The following is a 17496-nucleotide window of genomic DNA, read 5'->3' on the forward strand; positions in this document are numbered from 1 at the left end:
CATTTACCACTTAATCAATTTGGTGGCACATCCATCACAAATAACATTTATCAATCCATTATATTTTACAAAAATGTAAAAAAGTTCAGGCATGCAAGTTGTCACAGCACGAACAATTTTGCTGAAAATTATATATGTTGCTGAAAATTACTGAATGGCAAATTCCAGAGGCTTTTCATTAAATCTGTAATTTTGTTTCATCAATTATAGGCTAAATTGTAAATGCCTAGAAAAGGTCTTAGTTAATGTAACCAAGACAGAAAAAAAGATATAACATTCCCTGAGTGTAGGGTGCAGAGACCCTGCCATTGGAACGAGGATATACAATAAGAAGTGTGTTTTTTGTATCCTGCTTCTATTGGGCAGTATTTCTGCGAATTGACACCCCAATGGACTGAATGATCACATTCAGTGCAATAGCGCTGCTTAAGTAAAGAGCAAAGTGAGCAAAAAGTGTTTTTTTTTCACTTGGGCATTTCGTATGGAAGGACCTGTCGTAGAAACTTTGGATGAGACTTATTCGATTGGCAATTGAAAGTCCTATTGCCCTTTCAAGAGTCAAAAGTGATTGAAGGGCAACTAGCCCCTCTTTCACGCACCTTTTCTCCAAAATCCTCCGACGGAAATTTTGAGACAGTCATCTTGTTGACTTGAACAACGGGTCTTGAAAAAAATCTTGAGAACAACGGGTCTATGGCCAAAGAAAAAGAAAAATCAAATGAATATTCCTCCTCTATTACAACAAGGCGTCCTAAGTGTTGAAAAAGGGAAAGATTTGAGACCAGGACCATTAAGAAAAGGAGAAAAATCAAAAGAGAATAAAAAAAGAAACTAATATCTACAATAACTACCCCAAAGAAGTAGAATACATAATCAATGAGCCACTTCTATCACAAAAAAGATGCAACTGAATTGACTCCACAATTGGCTATAAATAGGTTGCGTGTTTAGTTTATATTTTTAGATTTTTTTATACACTCTGCTTTTATTCTATAACGTCTTTAAACTGTTTTGAACTCTTTTAAGCTTTTAAGTCCCATATTTTCTCTTTTTTTGTCTAAATCTGTATTCTTTTAATATTTCTCCCATGTTTTGTGTTCCATTTTGCCTCTGCTGAGGATTTTCTTGTTCTTTATACAGGTGAAATGTTTGGGATATATATTTCCTCTCTGGCCTATACTCTCGCTTTTTAGTTTTTTTTGTTTTATTTCATTGTTGTTTTTATTTTACATCAGTATTGTTTATTTATGTTTACTGTTGTTTCTTATTTTTGCAAATTTTTTCATGACTGGTAAGTGCAAACGTAGTGTTCTAGTTTTTAGTTTTTTGATTATTTTTATGTTTTAGTATTATCTGTTATTTAATATTTATTATTTTATTTTGTGATTTTGTCAGGGTTGGTCTGGCTGGTAAATCTTTTGGCTTATCTTAATTTCAGATTCTTCTCTTCATTCTAATTATCAATAGTCCAATACGTGTTTTTCTTTGTGATTCTCCTTTGTTTCTCTTCTCTTTTGATGTTTCTTTTTGAAAATATGTTCAATGTGATTATTTTTCATATGGGGGAGACCAGTTATCGGTGCATCGCGCATCCCCTGAAAAAAAAAGTAAAAAAAATTAAGTATGACAGCACTAGACGCTTAAGGTCCAAACCGCCGGTGTCGATCTCCGTTTCGTGGCCCTTCAGCCAGGAAGTGCAATGGGGGGATGGGGGCCAGCCATCCTGCGCTTTCGCATGCCCTTCCTACTTACCTTCCCCAGATTTCTCCAGGTACCCATTTAGAGCTGGGTCGACTCTGGCTAAGCTTACAGAGTCACACCACTGATCCGCGTCCCAAACCCAAATAACTGGCCACGCCAGGGATCGAACCCATGCCCCTTGGACAAAGACATTCTCAAGCCAGCGCACTTCCGGTTAGCCACTTAGCTGCATCGCATCTGAAGCAGTTGCGGTGCAGATGATCTTAATTTAAGATTATATTGCACCTGTATTACACCACCTTTCTTATTATGTTACTCTTTTGATTTTTTTTTCTCTCTTTTTGATTTCATTTTTGTTTGTCTTCTCTTCTGATGGTTCTTTTTGTGGAAATACTTTCAATGTTATATGTTTCAGATGGTGGAGACTTTTTATCGGTGCATCCTCTGCACCGCTTCTGAACCAGACTATGACGAGCTGAATGCACAACGAATAGTAGCATTTCTGATGGAACATGTAGAAGCTGTTATGACAGTACCTCCAGAGATCTGTGCAACTGTTCAACAAAAAATATTAGACTATCAAAAGTCTCAACAAGTAAGTCTTTCTATTTCGCCTTGCTCAGTTATAGATGTGAGTTTTAAAGAACCATTATCTTGAAAGCTGAATGGTTTAATAAGAGCCCCCCTCCAAAAAAGTGGTTCGATTTCTAATCATGGCACCCAAAATATTTTTCTTCGCTGCTGAACAAAAAGACACATAAACTTTTCTAATGTTTTATTTTTCTCTGTTGCTTGTTTTAAATTTTGCTTTATAAATTGTTGTGAAAACAAGTGACTTGATGAAATTTTTTCGTTATGGAGAAATAAAAAAAAGATAAAAGTAATGTATCCTAGTTGTTTTTTTGTGCTGGGGGGGGGGGATTCAAAACTTCAGATTAAATGAGAAAATGGCAGTGATCTGTACTTATTGATGTTAACGTAATTGCAAAGCTTTTATCTTTTCTTTTTTAACAGGTTAGAAAACGGCTTTACAAAAACTATTAAAATATATTGTTTTGTACAGTTATATTAAAGTACAATATATTAAACGGGCACTTCAGGGGTAATTAAAGGTACACTACAATATATTAATGGGGCTCCTATATAAGAATTATTATTATTATTATTTATTGGAAAACCCGTCATACAAAGAAAGGAAAAGATGGGGCAATAAACGAAAAAAAGAAGAAGAAATACACACTAAGTGCGAAAACAAACATTTAAAAAGAACACCAACAAATACTACATCTTAACTACTGGGCCAGTACCGACGACCAAGGATGGTTCAACTTCGTTAAACGGGGATAATAAGTACGAATTTGCTTTTCCATAGCTATAACTGGGTCAGTAATGCTAAATTTTCTAATTAGATAAGAGTTGCGGGTCCAAGGGGGAAAACGTAAAAGATATTTTGCAAACCAGAAGAAAACTGAACGAATTTTTGACTTGTCAGGTTTTGTGAGCATTTTCCAAAACGGTAATATGTACAGATAAAGTGGTAGAGTGTCAGAGTTGAAAAGTTTCAAAAGAAGACGGCAGTTGAAGATTAACTTATCCGTTACATAGGAAGCGTCTGATAACTCAGCTTTGCTTTCACTATGAGCAATTAATAACTGTCCCATGTGCATTATTGACGAACCAATGGGAAGACCGAGATAGGTGAAATGATCTACTGGCTTCTCGCTAATGCGCTGGATAGTGTGGCTCAAATTCAGAATGTCGTCTGCATAACATATGAGAGATAAATCAAGACCGGCAAAGATGAAAGATGTGGGAACAGCTGACTGTGCATCAAGAACTTCATTATTGAAGAGTGAAGGGAAGAAATATCACCTTGACGGGTACCTTTTTCGACGTTGACAAAAATATCAGGGGTTGGTGCGTAGACTTGAGAGCCGTCAACTTTAGCTCATGGTTGAAGTATTAGGCGAACTTTAAGACGAGAATACATGTCTCGAATGGTTCTGATATATGAAGGACTCACTCCACGTTTTGCTGCATGGAGAAACATAGCGGCATGAATGAGGGACTTGAACGCTTTACGAACATCACGCCCGGCCAACACGAGAGTTTCACCTGATGCATCAGCATCGATCAATGAGGTCGTGACAACCGACAAAGCGTGGGCACAGCCGAGACGTGGCTGGAATCCAAATTGGTAAGGTGGAACATAAAATTTTACGTCCAAATGGTCAATGAACGGAGGTTCAAGAGGCTTACAGAAGATAGTAGCCTCTGTTTCATGGCAGAAAGATCAGCACTGGGTAGCAAGTTTGCGTTTATTAGGAACTAGAGTGCGATCTCCAGTCCAGAAAAAAGAAGGTACAACTCTTTTGTTAACAATCATGTGCATCAAAAGAGTAATATGATTTACCAGCAGTTCGCTTCCATGCAGAATGTGAAGAGCGCTCACTTTATCGATGCCAGAAGATTTCTCGTGTTTAAGGCGTTGAATTGCTCGCAGTACAGAATCGACCGAAACAACAAAATTGTCAGTAAGAAAACTAGACAGAAATTTATCAAGCTTGTCTTCATATATGGACTGTAGGGCGGCATATGGCGGAGAGAATTCAGCAGGGAAGTACGAATTTTGCTCGGAATCAAGAATATCTTGAGCAGACAGGCGGGCGCTTGGAGGATCTCTTGATGCATTTCTCCAGAAGAAAGGTTGAGACAGAGAAGCTTGCTGGGATGTCTTCAACTATCTGGTTCATATGGATAGATAGTTCTCTTGCAAACTTTCTTTTGGTAGAAAGAAAAATGTCATAAACCCAGCCAGAGCGAGGATGGTGACACTGGAGCCACAAATGGTACCAACATTTAGATATCTCCAAGCTTCACTAGGCTCGGATTACTGGACCAATGCTTTGTGACACCCCGACGTACACGTTTAAGAGGAATAGTGTTTTTTTCTGCGCATCGCAGGGCATGGTAAATTTGTGCAAGAAAGATATCTAGCAACACCCTTATTTCCATTGCGTCAGCTAGCAGATTTCTCATGAGCGGCTGGAACGAAACATGAATTTTGTGTAGGACAGAATCAGTAACTGTTGCGAAAAGATTACCTTGGATGTTTTTCCTATCCCTGTAAAATTGGGCATGAGGCTGATGTGGTTGGCAGTGGGGTGGGAGTAGACTGAGCAGAAGGACAAGAAATAGATGCAGATATTGGAAGGTGGTTTGATAGTTGGAAGTCAGTAATGACGTGAAGAGGTCACATTTGGAGATTTGCAGAAGAAACTGCATGGTCAAGGTTCGACACGTGACTTTAATGTTATGTGTAAGTGTAATTGAGGTCTTTCGGCAAGATCCTAAGCCAATAGTAAAAAATACCAGATAAAATAGATGTACGCAATAAAGAGGCGTCAGTTAAATTACAGTTAAAATCTTTAATAATACAACATTTGTCTAACTGGCAGAAGTAAACGCAGAAGTAAATAAAAATTCCGATCGGTCAATGCGGTAATCTGTCGAGAGATAGACGTTTACAATAACATTCTCTTCTACGCGGAGAGCAAGAAAAAAATCACATGAATCAAAAATACTCGACCGGCACGAGGTCCTAACAAGCATCGCAATACCACCCGAGGGGTGGCCACTGGAAGTGGATTGTTTAGCAGGCACCGAGTAGCTAGCAAAATTATTGCCAATTTTCAGAAGGCCTAAACTATGACTCGTCAAAAAATGCTCTTGCAAGCACAATACGTCACAATTCGAAAGCAAACCTTTTATCACAGAAAGTTTGACTAAAAGTCCACCATTAATATTCCATGAAAGTACAGCTTGCGCAGTAGTAGACAGATCCATACCATACCGTGGGCTTTGCTAGTTGACTGTTGTTATTAGGACACTTTACACTGTAGCAAGTATCGCCGGCAACTTTACATTCTAGACAGAACCTTTTTTCTGAACACGGAGAGGCACTGTTAGAGGTGTGACCGCATGATTCACAGCAATAGCAGAGGGCCCGACTGGAGCACTGCGAGGCCAGATGCCCAGTTTTATGACACGAGAAGTAACTCTTTGGGAGATATACAAATGCTTTTGCAGAAAGCTTTTCGTAGCCAACTTTCACAGACACTTTCAAGAACAGATCCAGGTTTTGCTTCGACTCAAAGTAGGTCTTGAGTACTCGGGACTTTCCACACTGTGAAACTATCAAGCAGTTTGGTACAAGAGATTTGACTTGATTCTTATCGTATTCGGTCGGTATGCCTTTCAGAACCCCTATAAACAGTTCGGATTTTACACTCACCGAGATACCTGAGGTACTGTTCTTAGCATTCTCGACAATTTTGTTTGCTGCACGCTTTGACTTAACGAGTTTCCATTCCGAAGCCGATTTTTTTAAGTTCAGCTATTTCACCTGAGGCCTCGTGGCAAAGTTTATTGACAAAGTCCTTACGAGCACTAGGTGAGGCCAGGTTTTTAGGACAGATCTTTAGTACAATGACAAACGTAGGAGCTGGGGTAGGGTTAATTGTTACGTTTGTATCAATTCTAGCTGGCCAAACAGGGCCTGAATGCGTCACATTCTCTAAAAAGCCATACTTTTTTCGAGAAAGTTCATTAAATTTCGAGACTAAAGTAGCCGAGACTGCCTCCCCGATTGTTGGGGTTCCAGAAACAATCAATCAAAATTAATTAAATTAAAAACTTAAAACTAAGCCAGAAAAACCTTTCAGTTTCTTGTCAAATTTGAATTTGCATAAGAAAATTATATCTACCATGAGGAATATTCGTATATATTATGTTATTATTATATTAAACATTTACTATGTTATTATATTATACATTATTTCAGTATTTTTCTTATATTGTGTAAAAAAAACTAACAAAAAATAACCAAACTAGCCCAAAATAATTTATTAACTTAGCTAATGTGACTGAATTACTGCGAACTTCTTTCTCAAATTGCCCCTTCCCTTGACCCATTTCAGAACGGTTATCTGAAAGGAAGTAGCTCTACTCACAATTTGTTAAGACTATTCCACCTAATAACCGAATGGATAGATCAAAGAAATACCATTGTGAACTTGTTTTTAGCTTATTATCAAAAGTGTTTGACCTAATCCGCCATATTACTGATGCCGAAAAACTTAAAGGTAATGGGTGCAAAACAGAATATTCTGCTGCTTTTTATAAATTTTCTTCGCTGCTGCTATCTGCGTCTTTATGCACTTTTCCCAAGGGATCTCAACTCGGAATGGAAAAAAAAAACACGCGGTGCACCTCAAGGCAACCACAACCTGCAGCCCTGCCGTTTTTAGTGGTTACGTGCTTTCAGGGATTGAGGGTCGTTTTCAATGCGTTGATAACTTGTCCATGCAGCTACAATACCTAGTGGATAAGCACCAAGCTGTTCCATAGCTCATTAATGACTTCAAATCCTTTTGTTGTTCAGTCTGACAAATATGGGCTGCAAATCAACGAGAATAAACACAAATGATGGTGTTCAATGCTCTGAAACATGATCTCTTCTGCCTTGAACCATGGTATTCAGTTATCTCAACCGCAGTTATACTCGGTGTCATTTTTAGCTCAGACTGCTCCTTTAGCCCACATGTTGCTAGCTCAGTAAAGATAGAAAATTATGCCTTGAGCGCGTTGGCTACTTTGGGGTGCCTGGGTTTTTCTACAATGCAACTCGAATTGGCATATTTGTATTATGTGTGACCATTACTTGAGCACGCATGTCCGTTCTGGGGCCCTCCAATGCACAATACAGAATATCTCAGTTGTGACATTGAAACCGTGCAGAAACGTGCTGTAAAAATCATACCCAGTACAAATTAGGTGTCTTATTAATCCGCTCTCGAGCCGCTACAAATGCTCCCTCTCAAGGAGCGCAGATATGAACTTATCCTTAAGTTTGTACACCCACTTCTCGCGAGTCAGAAGTACTGGTCGCTGCTGCCACCTTTTTTACAAATCGTCTGCCTATCCGAAGCAGGAATAAAATTGAAAGGTTGAGATGCAGTACCAATAGTTTTATGAACTCTTTTGTTCTTTTTTCTGTCAGTGCATTTAATGGTTCGTAATTCGTTGACCTTGTAATTTATTAATATTTGTAAAGAATAACATAATTTAATTGCGGCTTAAGTCAAAATTAGGAAAGCTATTTTTATTTGAATCATTCATAATCAACTAATTCAAACAAAAAATAAGAAATAATCATCAATGGTTCACACGTATCCTACTGACTTACCCATCATTCTTCAACCAATAATATAACTTAATTTATCAGCATCATGCATGAACTTCGAGAGCGATATACAAAGTGCGGTGGGCCGCAGGTACAGCGTCCATCAAGTGCGATGCAATTGGGTGCGCTGCAAAAAAGCATCAAGAGACAATAATAATAAAAAATCGCAAGAGACTCTCTCAAGGTGGACAGAGCTGACTAGAAAATCTCCAAGAACATTCATGTTTTGTGTTCAATAAACGATTTTTATAGAACTATTTCGTGGACTTTTCTATCATAGTTACATCCCTATAAGATTCTAATTGCTATAAAAAAAATTGATCAGGGCACGTAATTGATCATTTCTACGAAGCGTTTGCCGAGAAAATTGATGTACCTGAATAGGGTTCCGCAATAAAAAAAAGGAAACAAAAATTGTACAAACAAGAACCACTGGGGCAAGCAGCAACCCTTCCTAGATATTAGCTTTATAGAGGCCCGTCATGTTACCAAAAGTAAGGGAAGAGGTGTCAATATTTTTACCCGTAGGACCGTCATTTCATGGAAAAGTCTCAGCAGGGATGGAAATTCCAGTTCTATTTTTGTAATGTGACTCCACTCGCAAATAAAATTCAGGCTGTTTTTTAATCCTAATGAAATCCTACAAACTGGAACTTTTAATCCTACAAACTGGAACAAAAAAAAATAAGTAGACTTATAAGTTGTTAAAGAAACTAAACAAGGGGGTAAGGTCTTTTCTGATGCAGCATAATGGTCCAAGGAGCTAGTAAGTGATGATCGTTACTTTTAATATTAGTGAAAACATACACACCCTGTATACCCACGATATACCTTGTTGTCCCGTATCAATCCTGCCATCTTTCGGATCAATGAGATGCATTGGAGAAATTTATCTTATATCTTTGTGCTTTTCTTTTCTATTTTATGTGCTGCCAAATTTTAATATGTACTTTCTGTCTGCTTGCTTAGATCACAATATTAAACACGGCTGTTCACAATTTTTAAAGTTACAAAAAAGAATACTCTTTGTGATAAAAAAAAAATGAATTCAAGAAGTAAGTGCCCTCCTACTCTCTGACTAAACCCTTAATTTTACCATAATATAAATAATTTGTGCAATTTCTGAAGTTCATGTCCATTCTATTGAGACGTGTGCAACCATTTTTATGGGGACTGCAATGCTTCTTTATTGATTATCGATGCCTTCCTTCCATGTGTGTACCGTAATACATTCTTCATGATCATCTGTCTATGTGGGTTTTTTTTTCTCAGTATCGAGTATGATTGAGAAGAGTTCCTAACACATAGAATGTCTGAAAATTTGTTATTATGAAATTTTATTGTGGGATTGAATGAACATATGAAGTAAACACCATCTCGTCAACATCTGACTAAACCCTCAGAACATAAAAAAGTTGAGGGATTACAGAAGTTTCAGCCAATTTTATTGAGATTTATGCTTAAAACACTTTAGAATACCACCGCTGTTGAAGGGACCACACTGCTTCCTTATGGATTGCTGATACCTTCCTTTCTATTCATGTACCCTGTATTTCTTTCTTAGTATATCTTAGAATTGATAAACGCAAGATGTAAACACCATCTCGTCAGTATTTGATTAGACCCACATAATATAAAAAAGTTGAGCCATTACGGAAGTTTCGTTGAGATTTATGCTTAAAATACTTTAGGATATTACCACTGCTGCAGGGACCACACTGCTTCCTTATGGATTGCTGATACCTTCCTTTTTATTCATGTACCCTGTATTTCTTTCTTAGTATCAAGTATGGTTGAGCATTAGTAATAAATTCTGCATGCATTTGCTTTTTTTCTAAATGTTTTGTCAACTCTTTAATATTTTCGATTTTGGTTTTAGTTCCACCTTTTTATTTCATTGACATCTTGCATTTTTTTTTCAGGCACTTGCTTATTTTGTCCCTCACAGCTTCGTAACTAGTGGCTTACGCTAAGGTCTTTTATTCTTTTTTCTTTTTTTTCTTTTTTTTGCATATCTAGAAAGTTCTGAAAGTTCTTGCTAACATAACTTCTAGTACTTTCCATTTTTTAAGCTTATTGGTAATATATTTAGTTCGGTAAATTCCTTGGCTTTATAAGTAGTTTGATCGCATTTTTTTTCTCTTTTTTTCTGCTTTGAAACAATTCTTCAGACCATTGATGATTTGATGCTACCCATATCCTACTGCCTCCAGGTGTCTCCAAGCACTTATGAATCTCAGAGAGAGCAAAAACTGAATGCTGCTCTATCTCAACTTTTGGATCAAATTGTGAATGACCAGAAACTGAATCCCAAAGACAAGAAAAAGAAATTAAAACAGGTTTGTTACTCTCTACCGTCATATGGAATAGATTAGGCATAGACCAGAAGCTCGTATTTAGTGAAATTCGGTTTTAACCAATTTTATTGTTTTGATAATGTTGTTTTGTTTCTTAGATCTTGTTTATGTGGCCGATACGACTCCGAAAATTTATTGGGTCTGCGTCTACGCAGACCCAATAAATTTTAGTTTGGCCGGACAAATCTAATTAGTTTGGCCGGACAAATCTAATTAGTTTGGCCGGACAATCTAAGAAAGTTTATAATCGACGAGATAAGTTAATCCTTTAAGGTATTGGATTACCTTAATTGCCTGGGTGCTTCTTTTTTTTTTTTTTTTTTTTTTTTTTTTTTTTTTTTTATTATAGATCGCTATTTACCCGGGAATAGATTCTAGTCCAACAGGTGATCATAGGCTAAAATGTATTCAAAGAGTTAGATACCATATCTTAAAACCCTTCTCCTCTGCCCTTTCCTCCCAAATCAAGACAAGAAATCGGGTGGTGCGTTTTGAACTACCAAAAACCATAAATTCAGTCTTAATAAAATTTGGTACTAGATTATTAGAAGCAAACCATCGATCAACTGAAGTAACAGTTGCAATCAAATTTTCAATTAATGTAGTTGAATCGCTCGCTTTAACAGATATAGCTGTGTCATCTGCAAATAGAATAGCAAGACTAATGTTCCCCTGCAAACTTTGCAGAAGATCGTTAATATAAATAAAAAATAAGAGCGGACCTAAGACTGAATCTTGAGGGACACAAATATCGTTAAGGTTTTTTAAATTAGAGTTTTCCAACGACATCTACCGCAATTCTACGTTCACACAGGTATGATTTTACTAAGTCTAGTACAATCCTTCTCATGCCTGCATTTTCAGTTTCGTTAAAAAGAATTTCATGGTTTAATGTTTCAAATGCTTTCTTAACATCATAGAAAACAGTAGCCACATGGAAACCATTATCTAAACAATCATTTAGTTCTAATAAAAGAGCTGCAACTGCATGTTGTGTCGAAACTGGTATTTGGTAAAAAAAAATATCTTATCCAAATAATCAGAAATCCTTTCTTTTTAAATTTTCTCAAAGACTTTAGATAAAGGCGATAAAATCATAATGGGACGAGAAAAAAAGGTGATTTATCACCTTTTTTATGTAACGGAATTACCCGGGCAATTTTCCATCTACTAGGAAACATACATGAAACATATCTCTCCTTTTCCTTTTTCTTCACTACTTGATAGTTTCAATCCACCCCTCGAACCGTTTTCGAGATATTGAAGATATGACATTTTGATAACCTGGATGCACACTCTGCTTTTTAATTTGTTTCTACCCTCTCCTGTAAGTCTTAAATCAACGTTCACTGGCCCTTTTTCTAAACACCTTGACAACTTTTGCGTTGATACTGTCGACAGTATATCTTCTGATTTAACTCTTCCCCCTCCACCAAATCCAAATCTAAGGTTCACTCCCCCCTCAACACTCCCTGAAAGTTTTAATTTGATACCCAAAGCTGTTCAGGAGATATTGCAGAAACGTTATTGTACAACGTAGCAACTTGCAATGTCTTTCGATTTAGCTCGCTTTAAACGGGCGTAGATTACAAATTTTTTTAGGAGCTTATAGTGCAAACATTTTGTTTTTAGAAAAAGAGGCCGATAGGGGAGCTGTTTACATTCCAAACATTTTCGATTCCTAAAAGGAGCTCTAGAAATTTGAGTTGTTGATCTAATGAACCCCCTCGGAGATTTCTACTCCACTCCCTCCGGCCCTTTCGGAAATTTCTCCTCGCACCTCTTCCAAACGAAGCGATTGGGGGGGGGGGGCGAGTAATACATTGAAGTATAGGGCTCTTAACTTAAACAGTGCTGGATTGCTGCCTCTGATATACCACTACTATTGAACCATTGCACTTTTCAATCCTACAATTGTCAACCAGAATTTCATTATTAACTGCCACCCAGCCTAAACATATCTCAGTAGCTTCTATACTCACCATGGTCTCTGCTCACTTTGTAAATACTTCACCGTTCTTGCCTGAATTAATTTTAAAAACTTTTTCCAAAAGAGACGTTTTTCAAAGAAAAGTAGAGAGCTGCATGAAAGCAAGGACAAACAGAAATAAAGTAAGATAATAATTCAAACTTAAAACGAACCGAAATCACTATTAATGAACAAATGAGACCCAAAACAAACACAAATTACAATGGGTAACCGAGTAAACTTAAAACGAAGCGAAATTACTACAAAGAGGAGTAGGGCTGACACTCCCTAAGCCCTCTAAAGACTAGAGCGTCATTTGACTTTTCCTGAAAACATTAGCATATTTCTATTTGTCGTAACATCAAAAAGAAAATTATCACAATAACTAAGATTAATCGAAAGATCAATGAATGTTTATTAAATGTTTAATGTATAATAATATTCATTAATGTCTCGATAATTTTGGATTTATTAATGTTATGAAAGGGGAATACTTCTAAAATATATTTTGTTCTCGGCAGAGATCAAAGGACGATCTGGCCTTAAAAAAGCTTAGGGGGTGTCCGCCCTACTCCTGCTTGTAGTAACTTCTTTTTTTTAGCTTGACTTAATTTTCATTATGAAATTCCCTTCGTTCAAAACTTTAATTAATGTGTCGTTAATATGTTTGGTTAATTTTTAGCAAATCAAAATAGAAAAAAAACAAGAATCAATACGGCCACATTTTTCTTCAAACATTTATTTTTCTTGCTAAGGTTCCCTTGGTCCCTCCAAGTAAAGGTTTAAATCTAATTTGTCTCCCGCCAATATTCCCTCAGTGTTTCAGCTGGGTCACTTAAGCTGTTAATTTATACCCCTAACCATATCTGAGATACTGTAAACATGCCTTTTTGATAACCTAGATGCAAATATTGTCTTTTGACCTAGTTTAATATCACCTTCATTATTCCCTAAAAGTTTTAACTTAGTACCTTTAGGCGTTCCTGAGATTTCACAGATACGCAATTTTGACAGCCTGGATCCACATAGCCTCTTTGGATTTAGTTTAACATCACCCTCAACATTCCCTGAAAGTTTCAACTTAATACTCTTGGGTATCCCTGGGATATTGCAGATACGCCATTTTGACAGCCTTTATGCGAATAGTGTCTTTTAGTTTAGCTTAAGAATCCCCTCAGCATTTACTGAAGGTTTCAACTACATACCCTAAGCCATTCCTGCGATATTACATATACGCTTTTTTGACATCGTGGATAAACACAGTGTCTTTCTATTTAGTTTGATATGCCCCTCAGTATTTTCTGAAAGTTTCAACTTGATATCCTTAGCCGTTCTTGAGATGATGCAGATACGCCTTTTGGCAATCTGAATGCTAATAGTGTCTTTGGGCTTAGCTTAACATTCCCTTATACTCTTAGGTGTTCCTGAGATTTTGCAGATACGCCCTTTCGAAAGCCTGGATACACATAGTGTCTTTTAGTTTAGCTTAACATTCCCCTCAGCATTCCCTGAAAATTTCAGCTACATATCCTAAGTCGTTCCTGTGATATTGCAGATACGGTTTTTGACATCGTGGATAAACACAGTGTCTTTTTATTTAGTTCGACATGCCCCTCAGTATTTCCTGAAAGTTTCAACTTGATACTCTTAGCGATTCGTGAGATATCGCAGACAAGCTTTTTTGACATCCTGGATGTACATAGTGTCTTTGGGATTTAGCTCAACACCCCGTCAGTATGCCTTGAAACTGTTTCAACTGAATACCCTTATCCGTTCCTCAGATGTTGTACATGCGCCCTTTTGAGAACTTGGATGCATCTTTCAGTGCTAAAAGAGGATAAAGTGCATTTGAAGTAAACAGAGACTTCGTAAATATCCCATTTATTTTATTTTTTTTGTATCGTATTTATTATAAACATCTTGAGACCTATGTAAGATGAGAACTAAGAACTTGACAACTAAAGAGCAAAGGTATTGAACTAGTCGACAAAACTTTGCTTGTTTTAAGTTGGTGCCTTTTAACCAGTTATAAAAAATGTCAAATTAGAGCTGTAAATTTCCATGGCCAAATTTATTATAGCTACGTTTCAATTATTTCTTTTTTTTCAGTTTCGTGAAGCTCATCCTGCCATCTATTCTGAACATTTTCCGAACGGTGAAGATGCTGTATTTTTAAGCCCCAAAAAGACTGAGAAGAAAATGCTTAAGTTGAGATCCAAAAACTTTAGAATATGATATTTTTTTCTTTTTGGATGATGTCAAGGATCTGCAGTTTATTTTGAAGCTAGTGTTTTAATTATTTAATACATAGGTTATAGGTACATTAAATATATTGATGGCATATTATGAATGAAGACATACATCAGTGTATTAATGACACTTTGCGGGTCATTAACCCCCCCCCCCCCCAATAAGGATGAGGAAATACTGCTCAAGCTGAGATCAAAAGATGTTGATTTTATTATGACGCAAGGGATCTGCTAAGTGAACGTTATAAATAGCTTTTTCTAATACTTTGTTTTGATTTTTTGTCTAGATAACATTATGTACACAAAACGTCTTAATTTTATTGAGACGTAAATGTCTAAGGTCCATTCACTTTGAAACTTTACTAATATCTCAGATTGAGCTTGCTTCGAAATCTGATATTATCTGATGACTGTGACCACCCTTTTGTGTTTAATTGGCCAGTATTGTAATTTTATTATGACTTTAAAGATGCTGGCCAAATCAGAATTTTTTTGAAGAATATTCCGATTGGTTAGCCTTAACAAAACTCAAATCAGTCAATTGTTCTAATAATTTTTTTTTAAGGGTTGATTTTCAGCAGAAATAAAAAGAAAATACTGTAAAGGGATGTTTGAATAACGGGTAAAGCTTTAAATGAAGAAAGTGAAAATAAACTTTAAAATGTTCAAATATTTTGACTTCTCTCCTGGAAGCTAAAAAAAAAACGAGACTAAGCAACTAAAAGATAAAGCAGCTAAATCTAAAATAACAAAAAGGTTTGATAAAGTAATTACGCCACCATGATTTTACAACGCTGCCATAATGATTAGTTCTTTGTTTTTATACCTGCTACGGCTTTGCTTTTTGGCATTTTTTCAATTTTAATTACGTCTGAAAAATTTCATATCCGTTTTTTCCATTTTTTTGGCCTTTTTTAGTTTACTTTAATGTGATTCGGACGGTTTTCCCGAATAAATCAAGGTCAAACAACTAGTACTATGATCAAAAAGCCTTAATTACTATTTTGAAATTTAATGTTAATTAATATATGGGTCAGGTACGGGTTTAATGACTCAGAAAGGTCTTGGAAAGGTGCCAAAAGAACCTGACGCATTGTAATTGGATTGACGGTATCTACTTTTGTGGGCTTTTTTTTCAAATGTGATTATATCTTAAAATTTAAAATCCGTATTTTGAGCCTTTTTTTAATTTGATTAAGTGATGTGATTAAGACGCTTTTCCTCAACACTGCAGAATTTGAAGTACAAGGAAACTTTATTGTCATGAATACAATGAACTATTGTGACCTCATTCGACAAATTACTGTATTTAAACAAATTAAATTGGTAAAATCTTGAGCTAGTTCATGCCACAAAACTTCAGATTTTTATGTTTTTTTTCTTTTTTTATGTAAACACATTAAAATCTTTCTTGTATATTTTTTTCTTTTTAATTCGGTCAATTTGTTCGTAATTTTTTTTTCCTTTAGGACTTGCGTTATTTTGCCCAGGTATAATTTTATCTCTTAATGATTTATCAGTCAAATGAACCTAAAGTCATTAGCACTGAAACTGTAAAATTTTATGTTTTTAGGCTGCTAATTACTCTCTTTTATATGTATTTGAATCATATTAGTGTTTGCACAACAAAGTTATCTGTTTTTTCCTCTCTCCCTGTTTCTACCTGCTTCCTCCCCTTTCTTTCTGGTAAAGTGTTGTTTTTTACTCAATGAATATTTGTGGAATGGAAAAGTAAAATTAAATTTGTACTTTTCTATGTTTTGTTTAAAGTTTATTTCTCCATAAATTGTATTTACATATGTAAGTGACTCAAAGTGTTTTGTTTTATTGTATTTTGTTTTCATTGTGTAAAGACTGCTTTAATTTTATTGTGGGCCAAATTTAACGTTTCTTCTTCTCCTCTTCCTTTGTCTCTCTTCCTCTCTCTCTCTTCCTCTCTCTCTTTATGTCTCTCTCTCTCTCTCTCTCTCTCTCTCTCTCTATCTCTCTCTCTCTCTCTCTCTCTCTCTCTCTCTCTCTCTCTCTCTCTCTCTCTCTCTCTCTCTCTCTCTCTCTCTCTCTCTCTCTCTCTCTGTCTCTCTCTCTCTCTCTTTCTCTCTCTATTTCTTTCTTTCTCTTGCACTGTTTATCTTACCATGAAAAAAAAAACGTAAAAAAATCCTCAAACCATTTCACCCGTTGTACCGACTTAAACTAAAAAAAAAAAAAATGCATCAAAATACAAATTTTCGGACTATTTAGTTGCTATAAAAACAATTAATAAGCCTCTACATCTCTTCCTTCTTAAATGCCCCATCCATTTCTCCCCCAAGAATCATAATCCTGGGGACAAGCCTGGTTGCCTGAATTTTTTTATGCTAATTTTAGCTGACTCCGTGAGAAAAATATTGTTACCGTTGGCAACTTTGAAGAAAAAAAAATTACCAACGAAAATCACAAAAGTAAGTAACCAATGGTGATTTATTTCTAAATTGATGACATTAACCTGGTACCGACTTAAATCTACTCTACTGAGCTACAATTACACGCTAAAAATGGTAGATCTAAACACACTATCATGCCAAAGAATACTTGATACCCAGGTAAACCCTCTGGAATGGTGGCCGGCGTTTACCCCCCCGGTGAATACCCCCGGAAAACACCCCCCCCCCGCCTAAAATACCCCCCGTGGAAAATACCCCCTCGGAAAATACCCCCCCCCCCCCAAAAAAAAAAATAACCCCCGTGGAAAATAAGACTTCAAGTTTGAGAATTTTATTTGAGTTTTATTTTTTTAATTTCCGTAGGGGGGATGGAATTTTGGTACTTTTGGAACACACCGTTTTTTTTGTTATTTTCTTGGTTACTTTCGAAATAAATTTGCGCTATAGATTTGCACATTAGGGGGGGGGGGTAAGCATAGCGGTTAAGCATGCAAAAGGTGTTTGGTATAATTATTCTGCATATTAGAAATATAGACAAACAAGTGTATTTTAA

General features: G+C 36.2%; 1 protein-coding gene across 1 annotated transcript in view; it reads left to right on the forward strand.

Annotated features, from left to right (window-relative positions):
* The window catches only part of LOC148944744 (DEP domain-containing protein 1A-like), a 74289-nt gene extending 58395 nt beyond the window's left edge, over positions 1 to 15894 (forward strand). The window contains exons 9-11 of the mRNA XM_089100017.1: positions 2117 to 2296; positions 10117 to 10284; positions 14381 to 15894. Of these exons, the coding sequence (XP_088956143.1) occupies positions 2117 to 2296; positions 10117 to 10284; positions 14381 to 14506 (474 nt within the window). The 3' untranslated portion in view covers positions 14507 to 15894. The remainder of the gene's footprint in view (positions 1 to 2116; positions 2297 to 10116; positions 10285 to 14380) is intronic.
* Positions 15895 to 17496: the final 1602 nt, after the last annotated feature.

The sequence above is a fragment of the Artemia sp. Qi Xiang Cuo genome, chromosome 14, assembly GCF_049724085.1.
Source record: "Artemia sp. Qi Xiang Cuo chromosome 14, ASM4972408v1, whole genome shotgun sequence".
Classification (NCBI taxonomy): Eukaryota; Metazoa; Arthropoda; class Branchiopoda; order Anostraca; family Artemiidae; genus Artemia; species Artemia sp. Qi Xiang Cuo.